Here is a 17,153-nt window from a genome sequence, read left to right as displayed (position 1 = left end):
GCCTAAGGAAAACCTCTTGTAATGCAGTTGCAAGAAACTCAGCCAAGGGTAGAGGTTTGGAATACAAAGCAAGTTTCTGGGTATGTAAAATCCATCTCTGAGATTTATGAACAGTGCAACCCAATGCTATTGCTGAACAGCTTTTTTGCAATTTAATTCAATATAAGGAAACAAAGAAGGCTCTTTTTCAATAAGATTGCTTTGGTTATTCTAAAAAAAAAATAAATTAAAAAAAAAAAGCCATCCCCTTAAAGACCAACATTCTCCCTGTGCACACATGTTTATTAGGTATTTTTCAATCTGCAAAACAAGAGATAACCTGCAACATCAGGAACTCAGTAAAAATTGCCTCAACATGAAATGCAATGAGAGCTTTTCTCTTTCTGATACACCTTTGCCAGAAGCAGTACTGCTAGGCATATTATTCCCACAGATGTAATTAAAAAATGAGTTTCCATTGCAGTTTTTCACAGGTATACACAGCACTGCAGTGGATGTTCAAGATCCATTTCTAAAAACTTAACCTTTACTAAATTTTTGTGTTTAAATATATCTGCTAATTATTTTAATTCAGTCATATGAAATTGTTTTTCAACCACTGGAAGACATTTGTTACCACTACATAAATTAGTAAAAGTTTCTATTCTATCTAGATTGAGACAGAACCATCGGAAGTAAAGTTGTTATAAAAAATATGTTTATTGGATAAAGTTTTTTTTCTCTGCAGTTGCCCTTATTTTTTTATTAAAATATGGCAATCACATGTTACTCTGAGCTGCAGAGTAACATGTCATTTTCAGCCTGAAAAAAATAAAAGATTGATAGAAATATTAAGATCTGAAAAATTATTCAAACTTTACCATAGACTTTTTTACAACATTCTCTTATAAATATTTATCAGAAAAAAATATAAAAGGGAAATTATTTAATAATCTACTTCTTCACCAGCAAGCTTCATATTTGGTAGGGTGCTTTGTTTTTCACAGTTGACTTTGAAACCTCTTGGTGTAGAACTTCTCCATCTTCAGTATTCAGGAGTTCACACGAAGCACTCCACCATACCCCTCTGGGATTGCGCAGCCCCCAGGCTAGTTCTGGAGATCAGGCATGCCATGCAGGTTGGGGGCGACAAGGGAAAGTGTGTGCCTGCAAGCAAAGTTGCCTGTAATAGTAGCCACTGATAAGCTGCTCTAAATAAGAAACTTTGGTCAGGGACCTATGACCTGAAGGATAACCAACAGCAAAAGTAACGACGTAGCTACTTACTACCTTGCAGACAGATGATTATTGCTTTGAAACACCAAAACAGAAAGAGCTTCCCTTTACCATGACAAATAAAATGCCAGATGCCCATCTTTATCTTTCATCCACATTCAAGCAAAATGAAGTTGTCTACGTACAATAAATAGGTTTCTGGCTTTCTGCAAATTAAAACATTTTACTTTGGAGATCTCAGAATATGTTTTAGCTACAATCCAATATTCCCTCAGAAAGACAAAATTTAATTTAGTCAAATATTTGTGCTTACTTTTTTGGAGCACAGTGAGTGATGAACTATTCAAAGAAATTTAAGATAAAGAAGGGCAATAATTAGAAAAGACAAAGAGATGTTAATAATTCATTGGCCGAGAACAAAGAAATTTAGGGTGAAAATTTATTGGTAGAACTTCTCATCAGAATAAAAATACTGATAGAAAAATACCTCAGAAAAATACTGATAGACAAACAGCACAATTAAAATATATAATCTGAATGAAATAAAATAGGAAGCATATTTAAGTTATTCTGATATATTAATTCAGAGAATACACTAAACCCATTGGTTGCTATTTTTAAAAATCAGTTTTGCCATTTACAGCTCCTCATAACTAGAATTGTGAAAGGTATTCAGCTGCAGAGTCCAGATGCCTAAAGTACCTGCGTCCCCAGCTTCTTTTGACATCCAAAGATGGATAGGCTCCTAACCTCCATCACAGATCTTCACCTAGCATACTGTAGATTTGCACACACTGTTCAGAGCCCTGGGTAAAATTTACATTTTCAAAGCCATTCCAGAAATAGAAAACTTTGTACTGGAAACATGAAACCAACTTCAATATCATATTCTGTTCGCTCATTTTGCCAGTGAAAAACAGTATGTACATTCAATACTAAGATGAGCTGCAATTCAGTGACACTTAATGGAATTACTAGGTCAAAAAAAAAAAAGAAGGTAACAATCAGTACCCAGAGCAGCAACACCTGCTACCATTATGTGCAGTCTCCTGGTACCTGCTTTTCCGGGCTGTACAGTTGGCTCTCCTTCCAAGCCTGAACCCTGTCATGTTGTGGGGAGCAAGCATGGGAGTGGAAGTTCACTGCAGCTCTTACAGACCTTCCACAAAAAAATACATTTAGTTGATCTTGTGTAGAATGTGAAAGTTGGCTGCAATTTAGAAACAACAGAAACATCCCTGGTCACATCTAGCGATGTTAATATAGTCCTCAGAAATGAGTGGGGTGGTGGTGGAAATTACTGAGTAACACTGGCTTCAGATCAGACAGCACTGAGGAGTCTTGCAGATATCCATCTCAACAGGAATTACCTCTCACCAAAGGAAAATTAGCCAGCATGCAAAAGACGGCACAAAGGCAGACTACAGGAAAATGCACGCCTAGGAAACAAGAACAGCTTCAGTTTTCAGTTTAAAAGAGAAGCAAGAAATTTAAAACTCATGGCTTATATCCTTAAATAGGTCACTAAAACGAAGAGTTTAATTTGATTCAGTTATCATTTATTTAGTTCATATCTAGCAAAGCACATGAAATAATAAAATCGTTAGGTACTCCAACATCAAATACTTTGAAATTGTTTTTAGATTTTTTTCCACCTGTTTCAGAGAGATCACCCACCAAAATAATTCAAAATTTCAATAAATACATGTAAAAACCCTACTCGAATTTAACACCCAGCAGTATATCATTGCACTTAATATTCTGCTCCAATTTCAATAAACATTCACAAGTTAATAAAAACATGCATTTCAGATATTTACCGACAGAATGTATGCAATTAAAAGTCAATTTTGATCATGTGGGCACCTAAATTAGGTTTCTTATCTCTCACTTGTCCCACACACGCAACGTCTACTGCTTAATAAGCCATTGGATTTCAGACATTTTCGATTTTGACCCTTTTAAAATGCTCTTTTAGATCGCCTGCCATCTGGCAGTGCTTTCTCTTGATAACACACTCCCTCTGCATTACAGAAGTGTGCTTCTCATAATTACATCTTTAATGTGATAGATGTATGCAACACTAGAATTCCCAAGCTGGCAATAGATGGGCTGAAGGGACTGTTTGGGCAATGCATCTTTTTACTAGGTCTACCTTAAAAGCACATTCAGTTGTGTCAGTTGCATTCTCAACAGAAAGCTATCATGGGAACTATGCTTGCAATTACTTTTTTTTTTTTTTTTTTTTTTAAGTTCTTTGCTTACAAGACCCTGTGAAGAATGACAAGTTCAAAATGCCAGGGAGAAGTTAGCCCAACAGCTCAGTATTTCCTAGCTAGAAGACTCAGTAAGAATGGGAACTACGTAGCAGGGCTAAAAAATGTCAATAAAACCATCGGTGTGTCATTTCCATTTGTATAAAATGATTTGTTATATCTTAAGGAAGGGATGGAGTGGGAGAAACAGAATGAAGTTGTTGTCCTCAAAAACAAAAAAATTAAAACAATATCACCCAGCTGATCTGTCACAGACAGATCACTATGTTCCTACTACCTTTCAGATTGAGATGTCTATAAGCAGAATTTCACTACCTGAGAGTTAGACCATAATAAGTTATTTAAATAAAAGGCAGAAAAAGCAGGAAGTGGTATTTAGGGAGTCACCCAGATAGCAGTTTCCAAGAAGACTGGACACACAGCTCTGAAAAACAAGACATCTCAGAAATATTCATAGAAGCATAGAATGGTTTGGTTTTGAAGGGACCTTAAAGATCATCTAATTCCAACCCTACCATAGGCAGGGACACCTCCCACTAGAACGGGTTGCTCAAAGCCCCATCCAGGCTGGCCTTGAACACTTTCAGGGATGGGGCATTCACAATATTCTTGGTAAGGTGAATAATGAGAAAGGTCCCAAATTAACAGCTGAAGATTGAGGGATATGCTTGTTTTATTTTGCCACTGATGTTTTGATTCTGAATTTCTGCCTTACAGACTAATCCCTAGCTGGACCAAAAAATAAAAATAATAATAAAAAAAAATCTCTGCTTTTCTACTGAGCTTGTCTGGCAAAGGTGAACCAGACTGATAGACAAACTTGGCTGTGTCATCTCCACTGAGAAATCAAATGCAAACAAGCACAGACACAGCCATCTCAAGGAACCAAGCCCAGGATGTATTTGGGGAACCCAGAAGCTTGATAGCACATGTTGCGAGGTAATAACAGTTAAGAGGTTTTAGAGGGCAGTATTGCCAACTACTTGTTTCACAGTATTTTCTCTACCAGTCACATATCAGAAGTTCTCCTGGCATGAACAGATAGACAGAAGTCACACAAGAGTGACTGATGGAAAACCTCTCAGCAGTCATGTGAAGCTTGATTGCAAGCTGGTCTTCCAGCTGTATCCTGGTCTTCCATCCATACACCTACTCCATCTCCACAGTAGAATTGGATAGATCTTACTGTATGTATCTTAAAAAGGTTCTGTATAGTGCCCATACCTGCGACCTGGAGCAAGTTTAAATAATCATTTATCATTAGGATCCTATTATATATTACCCTAAATTCACTGCGATCTACAGATTTGCTCAAGGTTGAGGTAACTTCAGAACAACACAGTCTCTCACTGCTGTCATGACATAAAGAGAAGTGTAGGTCTGGGAAGTTATTGTAAGCTGCAACAGAACCAGACAAAAAAATATCAGTGCATCAGTATTTACTCTGCTGACAGGAGAAAAAAAATCTGGAGGCAACCGGAACATGGTACATATGTAATTTGACGGTTTGATTCAAGAACACTGAAGTCAAGTTATTCTTCTGTGGGGCTTTTCACATACTGAAGGTTTAACACAAGCATAAGCTTCAGTGGATTTCAGACTAAGAACTGGATGAAAAAAATAATAACACATAAAACAAAATGCAGCCTAAATAATTTTTACATAGATTGGCTATTTTAAATTACGTAAGTTCAAAATAGTAAAGAGATAATAAAGAGACACTTACTCCTGACAATACCAGACTGGACTATCATTTTCTGTGTTTAACTAGCATTGACTGTTAGCATAAAGCTACATGTGTTTTTTTCAGCAGAAAACAAAATATCATTATATGATTTTTTAATAAATTATTTTTGTAGAGATACAAAATGTATTAATGTCATCAACACACTAAATTCCAATAATGTAGCAAATTGTTAATTAATATGCTTTGTTAGGTGAGACAACCATAAACAGCACATAAGTTAATAAAATAAGAACCAAATTATGTTCCTAACTGTATGGTATAATTCAAATCATAGGGATTTCACTGGCATAAGTAAGAACAGGTTTTAGGGGGAGTTCAGTTTTTTGGATTTGTTTTGTTTGTGGGTTTTTTTAAATATATAATGGCTACAGACTGCATTTCTTTTGTAATCAAATTAACATCTTCTAAACACATGTTTACTCTAGACTTGTTCCAGCTGCATTGCAAACCGAGGTAGTAAGATTATTTCAAAATATCATGCAGCTTGCCTGAATCTGACTATCATCAGATTAAAAGATATTAGCAGAGATTTTATGGAAGCTAAATGACAATGTCCTTGAAGTAGTACTGACATTGACTGTAGCTGATACAGTTTTTGGTCATTAACATACCTTACTACGTGTCTAGAACGAGTCCTCCAATAACTAGAGCTGAATACACTATGACTTTTAAAATTAAATCACGCCTCTGGGAAAGAATCAGGGAATAGACAGCTAAAGGACTTTCAAGCAATTAATAAGAACTATACTGTCAGGTTAAAAATTAAACATTGCAAAGTAGGTTAAGAGTTTCTTCACTCAAAAATCACATGTTGACATAGAAGAAGCTCTCAAGCATTCAGTTGAGTGCACAGATGAGAATAGACATTGCTTATTTAAATCCAAATGAAGCAAATTTATCTAACTTTCAAATTCTTCCCTCCTCCCTAAGAATAGTATTTTGCCTTCTGCTGGTTTCAAACCTAGCTGCTCAAAAAAAGCTAACAAAGTTTAATTAAATTCTGCAATGTCACTGCTCGTAGGAAGATACCAAAGCACAGGTAGATATTCATACTTTTTACGTGACATCTTATCTGAGATCCCTGTGTCTGAGTACCCTAAAAAGCCTACCCCAAATTGAACAATCAGAAACTATGTCTCTGAAATTTTGACTTGATTATGTAAGCACAAACAAGCCTAAGCAACTTATCAAACATTATGCATTTTCACTCAGCTTTGTGATCATTAAAAATCCTGAAACAAATCCTAGATCCAGATCTTTATTTATTATGCCACATTTTTATACAGTTTTCTAATTCACAGTTCCCTCCATATACTCAAGCCCAAGAAACAAAATAGAAAAACAAAACAAAAACAACAACAACAACAAAAAGATGTAAAAGAATTATAAGCATTGGTTATTTTCATGAGTTAACAAATAAAGTAGCAGTAGGCATTCAAAAATTCGTGGTCTTGCTAAAATAATCAATGGGAATACAGAATAGGTACTTTTTTCCCCACAAGCCCAAGCATGATTTTGATCTTATGAGATCCAAATTTTTATTAAGATTATCATTCTCTACACAAGTACTTTTTTTCTCCCTGTACTCAAAACAACAAAAATATCAGAAAACTGTAGAATTCCTCTCATGGTGTTGAGCCCAGGTCAAAGGTTAAAGACTTGCATAGAAGTTCCCCAAAACATCATCTTTTAGATTAATCACAGGAATTCTGTAATGTTTCGGTTTGGTTTGTGGTAGTTTTATCTTTGGTTTGGGGTGCTGGTTTTCCACTGGATTGGTTTTTGGTTTCACCCATATCTCAAAGTCAGTACACACACAATTACCTTTACTTAGATTATGAAGAAGTTGAATGTTCTAAAACTAAGTATCCTGTACTTGTTTACTTCCTCATAGGCAGGCACTACTGCTGATGAACTTCAAAACAACCCTAGTTAAATTAAATGTATATCAGAGAATGGAGGAGTTATTTATTCAAGTTACAGTTACTGAGTTTTCTCTGCTGTAGATACTACTTCGTACTCTCATGTATGTAACATTAAAATTTTGAAAGAAAATGCAATAAATGGACTGTTATTCCAGGACTAGAATGGACATAATAAAAATTGTGAAATGTTGGACACGGATGTGAGCTCAAATGATGCATTATAATTCCACATTATCCGGAGACAGAAGCATGATCTATCAGTAAAACAAATTGCTTTCCTTGCACAAATAGAAGCATAATCTTCCCCACGTCCCCTAGAGGCACAGAACGTGAGTGGCTGCAGCACCAACCTCAGGTGGATTCAGCAGGCTTTCTGTTGTGGTTCTTGAAGAAAATCACAAAGGACACTAGAAAACAAGACCCTCAGGAGCCCAAAGGCACAACACACACTTCTATACATCTATTTTCACTCATGCATGCTTACAACCAGTATAAAACCAAATGCCAGTAGCTAGCTTTAGTCACCTATTTCACAACAAATGAATCAGTGACGGACAATGATGACACATTATTCAATATTAAAAATAATAGCAACTGAAGATGAAAAAGAATCAAATTCATATCTGGCCCATATTCTATATCAAAGCATTTCCAAGAGAATATTTTGTTGCTTATTTTTGGTCCTGCTTACTTGGCAACACCTACCTTGATGGGAGTTGCGTTTTACTTGGAGAACTATTATAAAGCTTAATATATAACTTACTGTTGGAAAGTAATGTTTTCTGACATTATAAATTAATTATTTAGTTTAATGCTACAAAATTTTCATTCTATCCTTTGGGGCATTTACAAAAGTAACGTGCTAAAATGTTTGAATTTTGTAAATCAAATGCCATACACTGCTAATGATCATTTCAATACTGAATGTTTATCTATGTTTAGTGACGTACAAAGAGCGAATACACATGTAATAGGAATAGTTTAATGGGAAGAAGTTTTTCTTTAATGCAAATATTAAAAATTTAATGCCATGATACCATTTGAAAATGATATATAAAAGACAACCCCAGCTAAACTGTACTTCTGTCATAAAAACAAGTACACTAAAAAAAAATCAGTTTGTAAAAGAATGTATAAATCCTCAATTAACGATAAGGAAATAACTCAAAGTGTCAATATAGTAACAAAACCTTATCACTAATCATAAGTAACAAAACATTTAGAATCTGAAATTACAGCTATTTCCTACTCCTAAACTATCAGTGACATAATATATTCTTTAAAACCAACACTAATTTGTAACTGATCTATTTAATATTAACCAACATAATTTATATACTTGATTTTACATACATATAACTATACAAATCACATATACGTATGACACAAAACATTGTCTTAATCACGTATTACTTCCCAACTCTACGGCTCTGTATAAACCTAAGTAGGTAACAGCTCACAAAAAGATAAAGCTCATTAGCTTCAACTGAGACATTACAGACATGTGACAAATGAGAGGGACAAAGTGCTTACCCTAAGCTTCTTAAACTATGTTGTAGGTATAACACATAGAGCGAAGACAAAGAAGAACAAGTTTCAAATCAATACAGACACAAACTTTAGAAATATGTACATGAGCTGCCCATAACATGCAGAGTCCACCACATCAGGGTGACTGCTGGTATTTGAGGCAGGTCCAAAAGGTACATACAAGCCAAAAAGAAGACTGATGCACAAGGCAAATTTAAGTTCAAAATGGACAGAAGTATAATAATTCATAATAATAACAACAATAATAATAATACCATGAGGCGCATTACTATTATGACTTACACTTTGGCTTGTATTTAACTGAAAAAAGCTGCATGTGTGCATGACAACATGGATGGATAAAACTGTACAAAATAAGATAATTCTTTTTTAATGGCAACATACAACAATTCTGGAAGTAACTAGATGTATACAAACATTAATGTGTCTTTCACTGTGACTGAAACACATAAAAAGCTTACATTAAATTTAGTTACAAGGTACGATCAATAGAAATTTATATGATTTATAAGGGTTTATGTGATAAACTTCAGAGGTTTTTATAACTGTCAAATTTGTATACAAAAAGCTTTGTTTGTTTGCTTTTAAGAAATTCATGTGTTATTCCAGTTTCAAATCTGGCATAGTTGTATCATTCGCTATTTTTTGAAAATTTCTTTTGTAAGTTCTAGAATTAACTATGCTTTTTCTTTTCCGTTATCATTAAAATAGGGCTTTGTGCTTCTTGTATAAAGGAGACCTTAGTTAGAGGGACTCTCCCAATACAAAATGGCAATAGATTGTTGTTATTGTTGCACAGGAGTTCATACTCTGTATTCACCTTACACAGGAAAGAGACTTTCACCACTGCCTGCATTACACCTCCTGACCCACCACACCATCAGGCAACTCTCTATCACAGTCTGACTTGACTTCAGCTTGAAGCCAATTAAAATTTCAGTCCCCACTTCCAGTTAAAGCCTGTTCTGAAACACCTAATTGAAAACTGTAACCATCAGAGCATGCAGGCTACATTTACTCGCACACATTAGTACCACTCAGTCTTTCTCATTAAAACATTCCTCTCCCTTGTGACTCTGGAGGTAGTAGCATCTCTGTTTTGTTTTTAGCGCACATACTACAGATGCCTTAGCTGATGTAGTAATGAAAGGAAGATTTCCATGATAAGGTGAGTTTCTCTGTGCACTCATTGACAGGGAGATGCCATAGGGCCAGACCCAACAGGCCAGGCACATGCATGCAAACCATCTGAGAGTTCATGAAACTCATGATGTGCCTGAGTGATAGCCACCAAGCACTCATCTGGAAAAATGGCCACAGTACATTAATTTCCAATGATACCAGGAGTCTGTAAAATAAAGAAATCACCCAAATCCCATGTCTACAATAAATATGCGGTGAAATGCATGAAACCCCTATGGCAGCCCCAGAAGCCTTTGCAGTTGCTGGGGTCTCCCCCCGCCTTCGTGCTGCTTTGTTTTGTGGCTGGCTCCGCAATGCTTTCCCAGGGTTGCTCTTACACACACAAGCAGGTACAGCTGAAGGCTCCTGGTATCTCACAGCAAGCATGCAGGACTGCAATAAACACTACCACTGATAGATTTTGTGACTCATGCAACTGCACAGAATTGCTGTCCAGGTTCTGAGAGGCAGCAGTCACAGCTGGGAAGAGACAAATAGAGGTCCTTGGGTGTGCATTAGGTGCTCAGTTTACGTAACAGCTTTAACACTAGACGTTAACCTCAGAAAACTGGGAAGAGACAACCAGGAACAAAACAGTTCCCTTGTGGAAATATTATGCAATATTTATGGTATTCAATTCTCCAAGGATATATCTGTGTGATAAAGAGCAAATTCATCCCTGAAACACAGGCAGAACAAAGAGCCATAAAAGTAGACACCAAGCCCAGCAAGGATGAGAGTACATTCATACAGCCCTGAGTTTCTTCACAATTTGCACACTTCTGCACACACCAAAAAGGGTGACATGAGGGCACAGGGATACTGCCTGTGTCCCCCTACACCACGCAGCCAAATTGCTCAGTGTCAATAAACAGGAAAAAATTTATAAATAGCAGGAGAGAATGAGGTCAGTAACTAACCAAATGCATCAAAATACTCCAGCAAATGCATGCAAGCACTTGGAACTAGAAAAACAGAAATAGATGAGAATCCACAGGAGCCCATATCAGAGTTTTCCCATCTCATATGTGGATAACCCATCATTCCCGTAAGTGTGCGTGTATTCAAAATTTACAGTAATGTCCATTTTCACGTGCTACAAATATCCTAGTCATAGTTACATTTACAAGTTTACCCTAAGTGTTCCCATTTTGATACTGGGAAACATTTGTCTTTTTACCTTTTCGTTGTTACACTGATAGAAAATTTAGTTCTTTCCCTTGGTGCCATCCACATTAACACAGTGAAACTAGAATACCTCTGACTCTTTGGAAGCTTTAAGGCTTGTCTACGTACAAGCATTACATTCTTACAAAATGCAAAAACATCAAAACAACTCCACCCTTATAGATGCCTTTACTCTGGAACAGAGACACTGTCAGGATGTTCTGACTGGCACTGTCCTTATTCCTGTATAGGAAGATGAATTTACTACATAGTACAACTTCATTGCTCATGTCTATAAATACTGGCACCCAAAAAGAGTAGTACCTTTATACGGTTACAATTATTTCAGGAGAACTGACACAAGCAGCTCACATTTCTCACTGAAACTGTCCTACTGGATAAAGAACTGGGTTTGGATAAGCCCACATCATCTGAGTCTGGAAAAAATATGAAGAACTATGAACTTTCTTTCAAGAATCAAACACTTTAATACTAATAAAATAAATACACAATACCTCCCCCCCCCCCCCGAAAATACAGTTACTTTAAGAATATGGGGATGACATGATTGAAAGGGTGCAGTGTTGCTTATTCCTACTAAAAAGAAAAAGAAAAAAAAAAAAAGAAGTAAACGTATGCTATGATCTCTAAACCTTCCCACAGGAAGAATCGGGACAGCATTAGAAGATATTTGTATAATGAGACACAATCAAAATGTGTATCAACTATTTGATATATCACCTTTTAGAGCTGCATGGCACAAAATACAATTTGTAACCTTATCCTGCACAAGACATCACTGGGCAGTGTACCCTGCTTGGACCCTGAGCTTACAACAAAACAAGAGACTTGACTCCCAGTAATAACCTCATTCATTTTAATGGCATCCTGACGTGAATCAAGTCACCCATGCACACTGGTGGGAAGGCAATAGGCTACCAGAGCCACAGTGCCCTGCTGCTTGCCCTCCTGCCAGCAGACAGGCAGCGGGAGGACCCATGGCTGTCCCCCTTGGTGCACCTGCTGGTGCAGCATAGCAGGCAGGCAAGGGGAAAGGTATTCCAGGAGCTGATGCTGCCCCCGGCCTCCAGGGAGCCAGCGATTTTAAGCCAGGATGAGGTGCGTGCCCTACCCTGCTCTGGTACTTGACAGCATGTGGCGAGCACAGCTCGCTGCCCAGCACTTCATCCCAAACAGTCCTACAGAAACTCGGTTTTGTGAGTACTTCCTCGCGTTTCCTCCTGGAGCATGTTCTATTCAGCCTATTTTTGTGTAAGAGATGTATGTGACTGCTGAAAGTACTGGATTTTCCTTTTTTAAAAAAGGGTCTCCAGTGTGGTTCACTTATTATGTATACGCAGAGTGGTCAATTCAAGCTCTTGATCAAATATGCTTAGCAACACTGGTATTTCTTCAGCAAATACCAGAGAGCGGTAAATTTATAAAGGCACACAGGCAGCTGGCCTGCGTAGTAAAATGAAATAATCCTTCATTTAAGACACAGTTTTAATACCTCTTCCCGGGAATTTATTTGCCCAGCTTTTCACAAGATCAGTCTGATTTTGCACACACCCAACCCACCGCCAAAGCAACCCAGCGCAGCGTGTACCGGGGTACCTCTGAGAGCACCAGCCCGGCACGCTGCGCTAGCTTGGACAGAGTTATCTCCCTCCAGCTCCACCAAAGCCGCCCCTCCGGCGGCCGTGGGTGTCACCGACACGGCTCTGGGTGCTGCCACCGCCCCCTGCCCGCCCGGACGGCCCGGGACGGCCCCGCCGCGGCCTCCCCGGTGCAGCACGCCGGAGAGCGCCGAGAGTGAGGGGAAGGGGAAGGGGAAGGGGAAGGCGGCAGTTCCGCCGCCCGTCGGGCCGGGCGCGGCGGAGCCCGGCGAAGTTTCTGCGGGTGTCGGTGCGGAGCCGTGTGGGGCGCCCCGGCCGCCTGCCGCCCCTGCGGGAGCGCCGCGCTCACCTGAAGTCGCTGTAGGGGTGGATGATCCAGAACCCCGCAGTTTTAACCCTTTCCTGCTCCTTCTCCACCGCCTTCTGGCTGCCGAACATGCGGAGGGAGAATTTGTTGACCCCCGGCTGCAGCATGGAGGTGAACTGCCGCTGCATGAAGCCGTACTGCCGCCGGGGACCCTCGGCATCCTCGAAGCCCGCGGCGGGCTCCTCGCCCCCGCCGCCGCCGTCCACTTTGAAGCACACGGAGTTGCCATGCTCCTTCACGCCGCTGCCCCCACCGCCGGGGCTGCTCTGGGCTTTCTCCGCCGGGGCCGCCGGCTTGGCCGGGAAGGCGTTGGCGCTGCCCTCGTCCCGGCTGCCGGGAGAGGAGCTGCGCTTCCCAGCCTCCATGCTGCGCGCCCCGGCCGCGGGAGGAGGGGGGGGTGGGGGATGCCTGGGTGCCGCCGCTGGTGCCGGTGCCCTTCAGCGGCTCGGTTCGGCTCGGCTGGGCTCAGCTCCGCGCCGCCGTGCCGCCCGGCATGGCCAGCGCCGCCGACACTGAGCCGCGATCCAGCGCAGGGCTGGCACCGCTTCCTCTCGCCCGCCCCCTGCCGGCGGCCGCGCCGCGCCGCCCGCCTGACATTGAGCGCCCCGGAGTCCTTCAGGGATTGGGGCGGCCGGGACGAGGGGACGGGGCGGGGTGGGGAGGGACGGGGCAAGGCCGGCGAACTTCACAGACCGGCCCCCCTCACCGACCGGGCTCCTACCTCTCTCCACAGAGGCGAGGGGGTTTCCCGTGGGCAGTGGGGGGGCTTCCCCATGGGTTCGTGTGTAACGGGTGAGGGAAAGGTGAGAGGGACCCCGAGCGGGAAACGGCGGCTGGAGGTGGGGGCTCGCCCCCTCCGCGCTGATTTCCCCCACGGGACGTGGGTTGAAGGGCTGGGGGCGGCCAGGTAACGGTGTCCACGCGTGGTCTGGGATGGGTACCTCTGGTACCCAGCCAGGTGTGAAATGGCAGTGAGGCCGCGTGCAGGTGGGCGCTTTTCACGTGGGCCACGAGGACGTCGACATGTTCCTGTGTAACCGTGGATCCGGAGCTCAGCTTGCTCTGCCTCTGCAGTTGTAGCTGAGAGGCTGCCGGGAGGCAGCTGGCAGAGAAGAGGCTGCTGGATGGGAAGCAGGAGGTGTTTCTAGCTCCAGCATACCGTAAGAGTAGGCTAAGAGGAAATACGACATACGTTGTTTTGGGTATCTGCACAAGTTATCCTGGGGATGTTTGGCAGAGGGGCAGAAAGATCCCACAAAACCTCAGGTGCGGACTGACAATAGTGTGTAATATGTGGGGAGCTGTGGGTTGAGGTAGCATCTGAAAGCACATCAGGTACTCCCAAACCTGTCAGTGGTACGTGGTTGTTTACAAACTGTGAGCGCCTTGGTCTCTGCTTTGAAAAGTGGCAGATGTTGATATTTACCCCTAAAGGGGACGAGTTTACTTGGGTTACATGATGATGGAGGATCGATACCTGCAGATGGTACTACGGGAGCTATAACATTATGCACATCTGCGAAACCACAGAGGTGTGTATTAAGCACAGGTGGCTGAGAGCTGGGGGTCCACATCTGGTCCTTGACATAGGTTTGTTTTTCACACATTCGCAACACAATTTTCATTTTGCATCTTAAGAATATGTTAATAGGGAATTAGCAAAGTCTCCCAAGCTTGGCTCTATTATTTTCAACAGGATTTTTCACTGTGCTGTTATCTGGTTTCCTCCTTTAAAAAAAAATAAAATAAAATAAAAAAATTAAACTGTATGGAGAAGTGCAAAAATACACAACACAATTTGCACGGTGCAGATGAGGCGTTCTGGGGAGCTGTGTTTCAAAACTGGATGTAAAAGCTTTTCTCAGCAATTCTACCTCTAATGCTGTTCGTGCCCAGCGCACTGGAACATATAAGGTTCATATGATGTTAACATGTTGCTAAACATGGAAGGTGTTAACATTAACATGGTGTTAGTGTGGAAGAGGATGGCAACCAGAGATGCACCAAGATGGATTGCTGGAGGCTGGGCAGTGATCAGGATGGGAAGGAATATGCTTACAGCTTGATTGGTTGAGGGCTAGCATATATAAGCCTTACCCATCTGGAGTGATACTTCCCTGTATGATTTTATCCTAAAACAGTGAAGAGTGTGTGCACAGCTGCTGATGGCTCATGCACAGCTGCTGATAGACAAAACCCTCTTACTGGTTTATCTCCAGATGATGTCCGCCTCCTTCCCTCATCCAATGTCTGTCACCAAATGATAATTGAAAAGTAAGAATCTGTTATTGTTTTACAGCTTTGTGAGAGAATTAGCTCACACCGTATCTGACAGAAACCCACAAAGGCAAGGGATAAAAAGGCTAAGTCACACCCTATTTTTTCACATACTCACATGGTTTACCACTTCAGTGTCAGTGGAACTGATGGTTTCCGTACTTCAGTCATGTAAACGTTGAAACCTTACTTTTATTCTCTGAGAGAAAGTAATTTTCCTGCTTCTTCTCTATTATTTCAGAGGTCTTTTGCACACAGCCCTTGACCTGCATGGTCTCTTCCCAGCATAAGCTACACAGCAGCTAGTCATGTACAGGAGACAATAGGCTTGTAATGGAGTAAATCAGAACAGTGAAATGGAGACATTTGCAGCTGCAGTAAGCAGCTTCTGGTGTACTTTCTTTAACTGGAAAAGTGGTGACATTGTACTAGTGGTGACAGTCCTTCATTTCTGGATTATGAAAGTTGTACACAACAAGAACATCCAATTTCTTATGAAATTTTGATTTTACTTGTATTTAATGTTTCATTTTGTCAATGTTGACTTATCCTTACTTAGTATGGACTCCAGAGCTATCAGAGTGATTTCCCCTAACTAATTGCTCCCTGTATAAGAACCTAGAAATACCCTATTGCTTTTGGTGCATCATATAGATTAGAAAATAGTTTATTGTATTAAAACATCATATGATTTTAGAGAATTTGTAAATGAGAGAAAAAAACACAATTATGTAACATTCTCTGCATGCTTTGTGAACACTCCATGTGTATAAATTATACAGGCACAAGTCTATGTAAAATTGACATTTCATTTTTTTGTGCTTTATGTGATGAAATCATAGATTTTTATCATTTTTATTCTATGTAGAAGAAATATATACTTATTTGTACTTGAGTACAGTACTTGAGAACTGTTTGTCATGAGTATTTGCATGGTTTTAATGGCCTTAACATGTGAGTGTCATGCATTTTATAACAGTAATCCTGAAAACAGAAAGATAAGATGAAGGATTTTTCATAATCTGTATTTTTTATGGAGGAGAATGGATTCTTCTTCATGTCAAAATAACTTACGTTGTTGTCAACCAGAAAATTGACCTCTCCTGAGGCCCAGGCTAACATGTTAGTTTAGATGAGAGAATTTTGGTTTCACAGACAGAAAGAGAAGTAATGGAGCATGGCATGTGTGAATAGTTCTGAAGAATGCACCAAGGCTACATATGGTAGAAAGGTCACAGACTCACTTTAGCTAAAGGTATAGCTTGTTTTCTGTCAAGTTCAATTTTGATTTTGTAACTGTGCCGTGAAACACTGAAAAAATGAAATTGACAAACTATTTCCAACAAATTACTCTTATCAGAAGAAGGAATATGTAACCTTTTTTCTTTTGTATTTCTTCGCAATATCTTAGGTTATTGGATCACTTCTAACAATTTAGTAGTCTCTTTTATTTGTGTGCATTGAATTATTTTGATTACCTACTGGACTCTATCAGACTATTATAACTTCATTAATTCCAGTGCTTTATACCACTGTAAAACTGTAATACTAATGTATACCTCAAAATGGATTTCCTTTTCTTCTGCCAAACACAGTAGGTTTTTATGTCTATAGTAAATACAGCCCCTGTCTCCTATTTTTCTCCTGTTTTCTTATTTCAGGTTTACCCAAGCAGATCCAGAACATCTCAGCTCTAGAACTGAAGGAAAAAACAACAACAGCAGAAAAAAAAATTAAAAAACAGCATCAGTAATGAAGCATACCTAGTTTGTTCTGTGGAGAAACTGGGGCACAGGGAAGTGACAGGACTTCTATGAGATGACACAG

At 40.1% G+C, this 17,153-nt stretch overlaps 1 protein-coding gene across 1 annotated transcript in view; it reads right to left on the bottom strand.

Annotated features, from left to right (window-relative positions):
• The window catches only part of HCN1 (hyperpolarization activated cyclic nucleotide gated potassium channel 1), a 199,616-nt gene extending 185,952 nt beyond the window's left edge, over nucleotides 1-13,664 (bottom strand). The window contains exon 1 of the mRNA XM_040541693.1: nucleotides 13,032-13,664. Within this exon, the coding sequence (XP_040397627.1) occupies nucleotides 13,032-13,414 (383 nt within the window). The 5' untranslated portion in view covers nucleotides 13,415-13,664. The remainder of the gene's footprint in view (nucleotides 1-13,031) is intronic.
• Between the last annotated feature and the right edge of the window lie 3,489 nt (nucleotides 13,665-17,153).

The sequence above is a fragment of the Cygnus olor genome, chromosome Z (genome assembly GCF_009769625.2).
Source record: "Cygnus olor isolate bCygOlo1 chromosome Z, bCygOlo1.pri.v2, whole genome shotgun sequence".
NCBI classification, from domain to species: Eukaryota; Metazoa; Chordata; class Aves; order Anseriformes; family Anatidae; genus Cygnus; species Cygnus olor.
The sequence above is the reverse complement of the archived record's forward strand: the minus strand, read 5'-3'. Positions and strand labels throughout refer to the sequence as shown.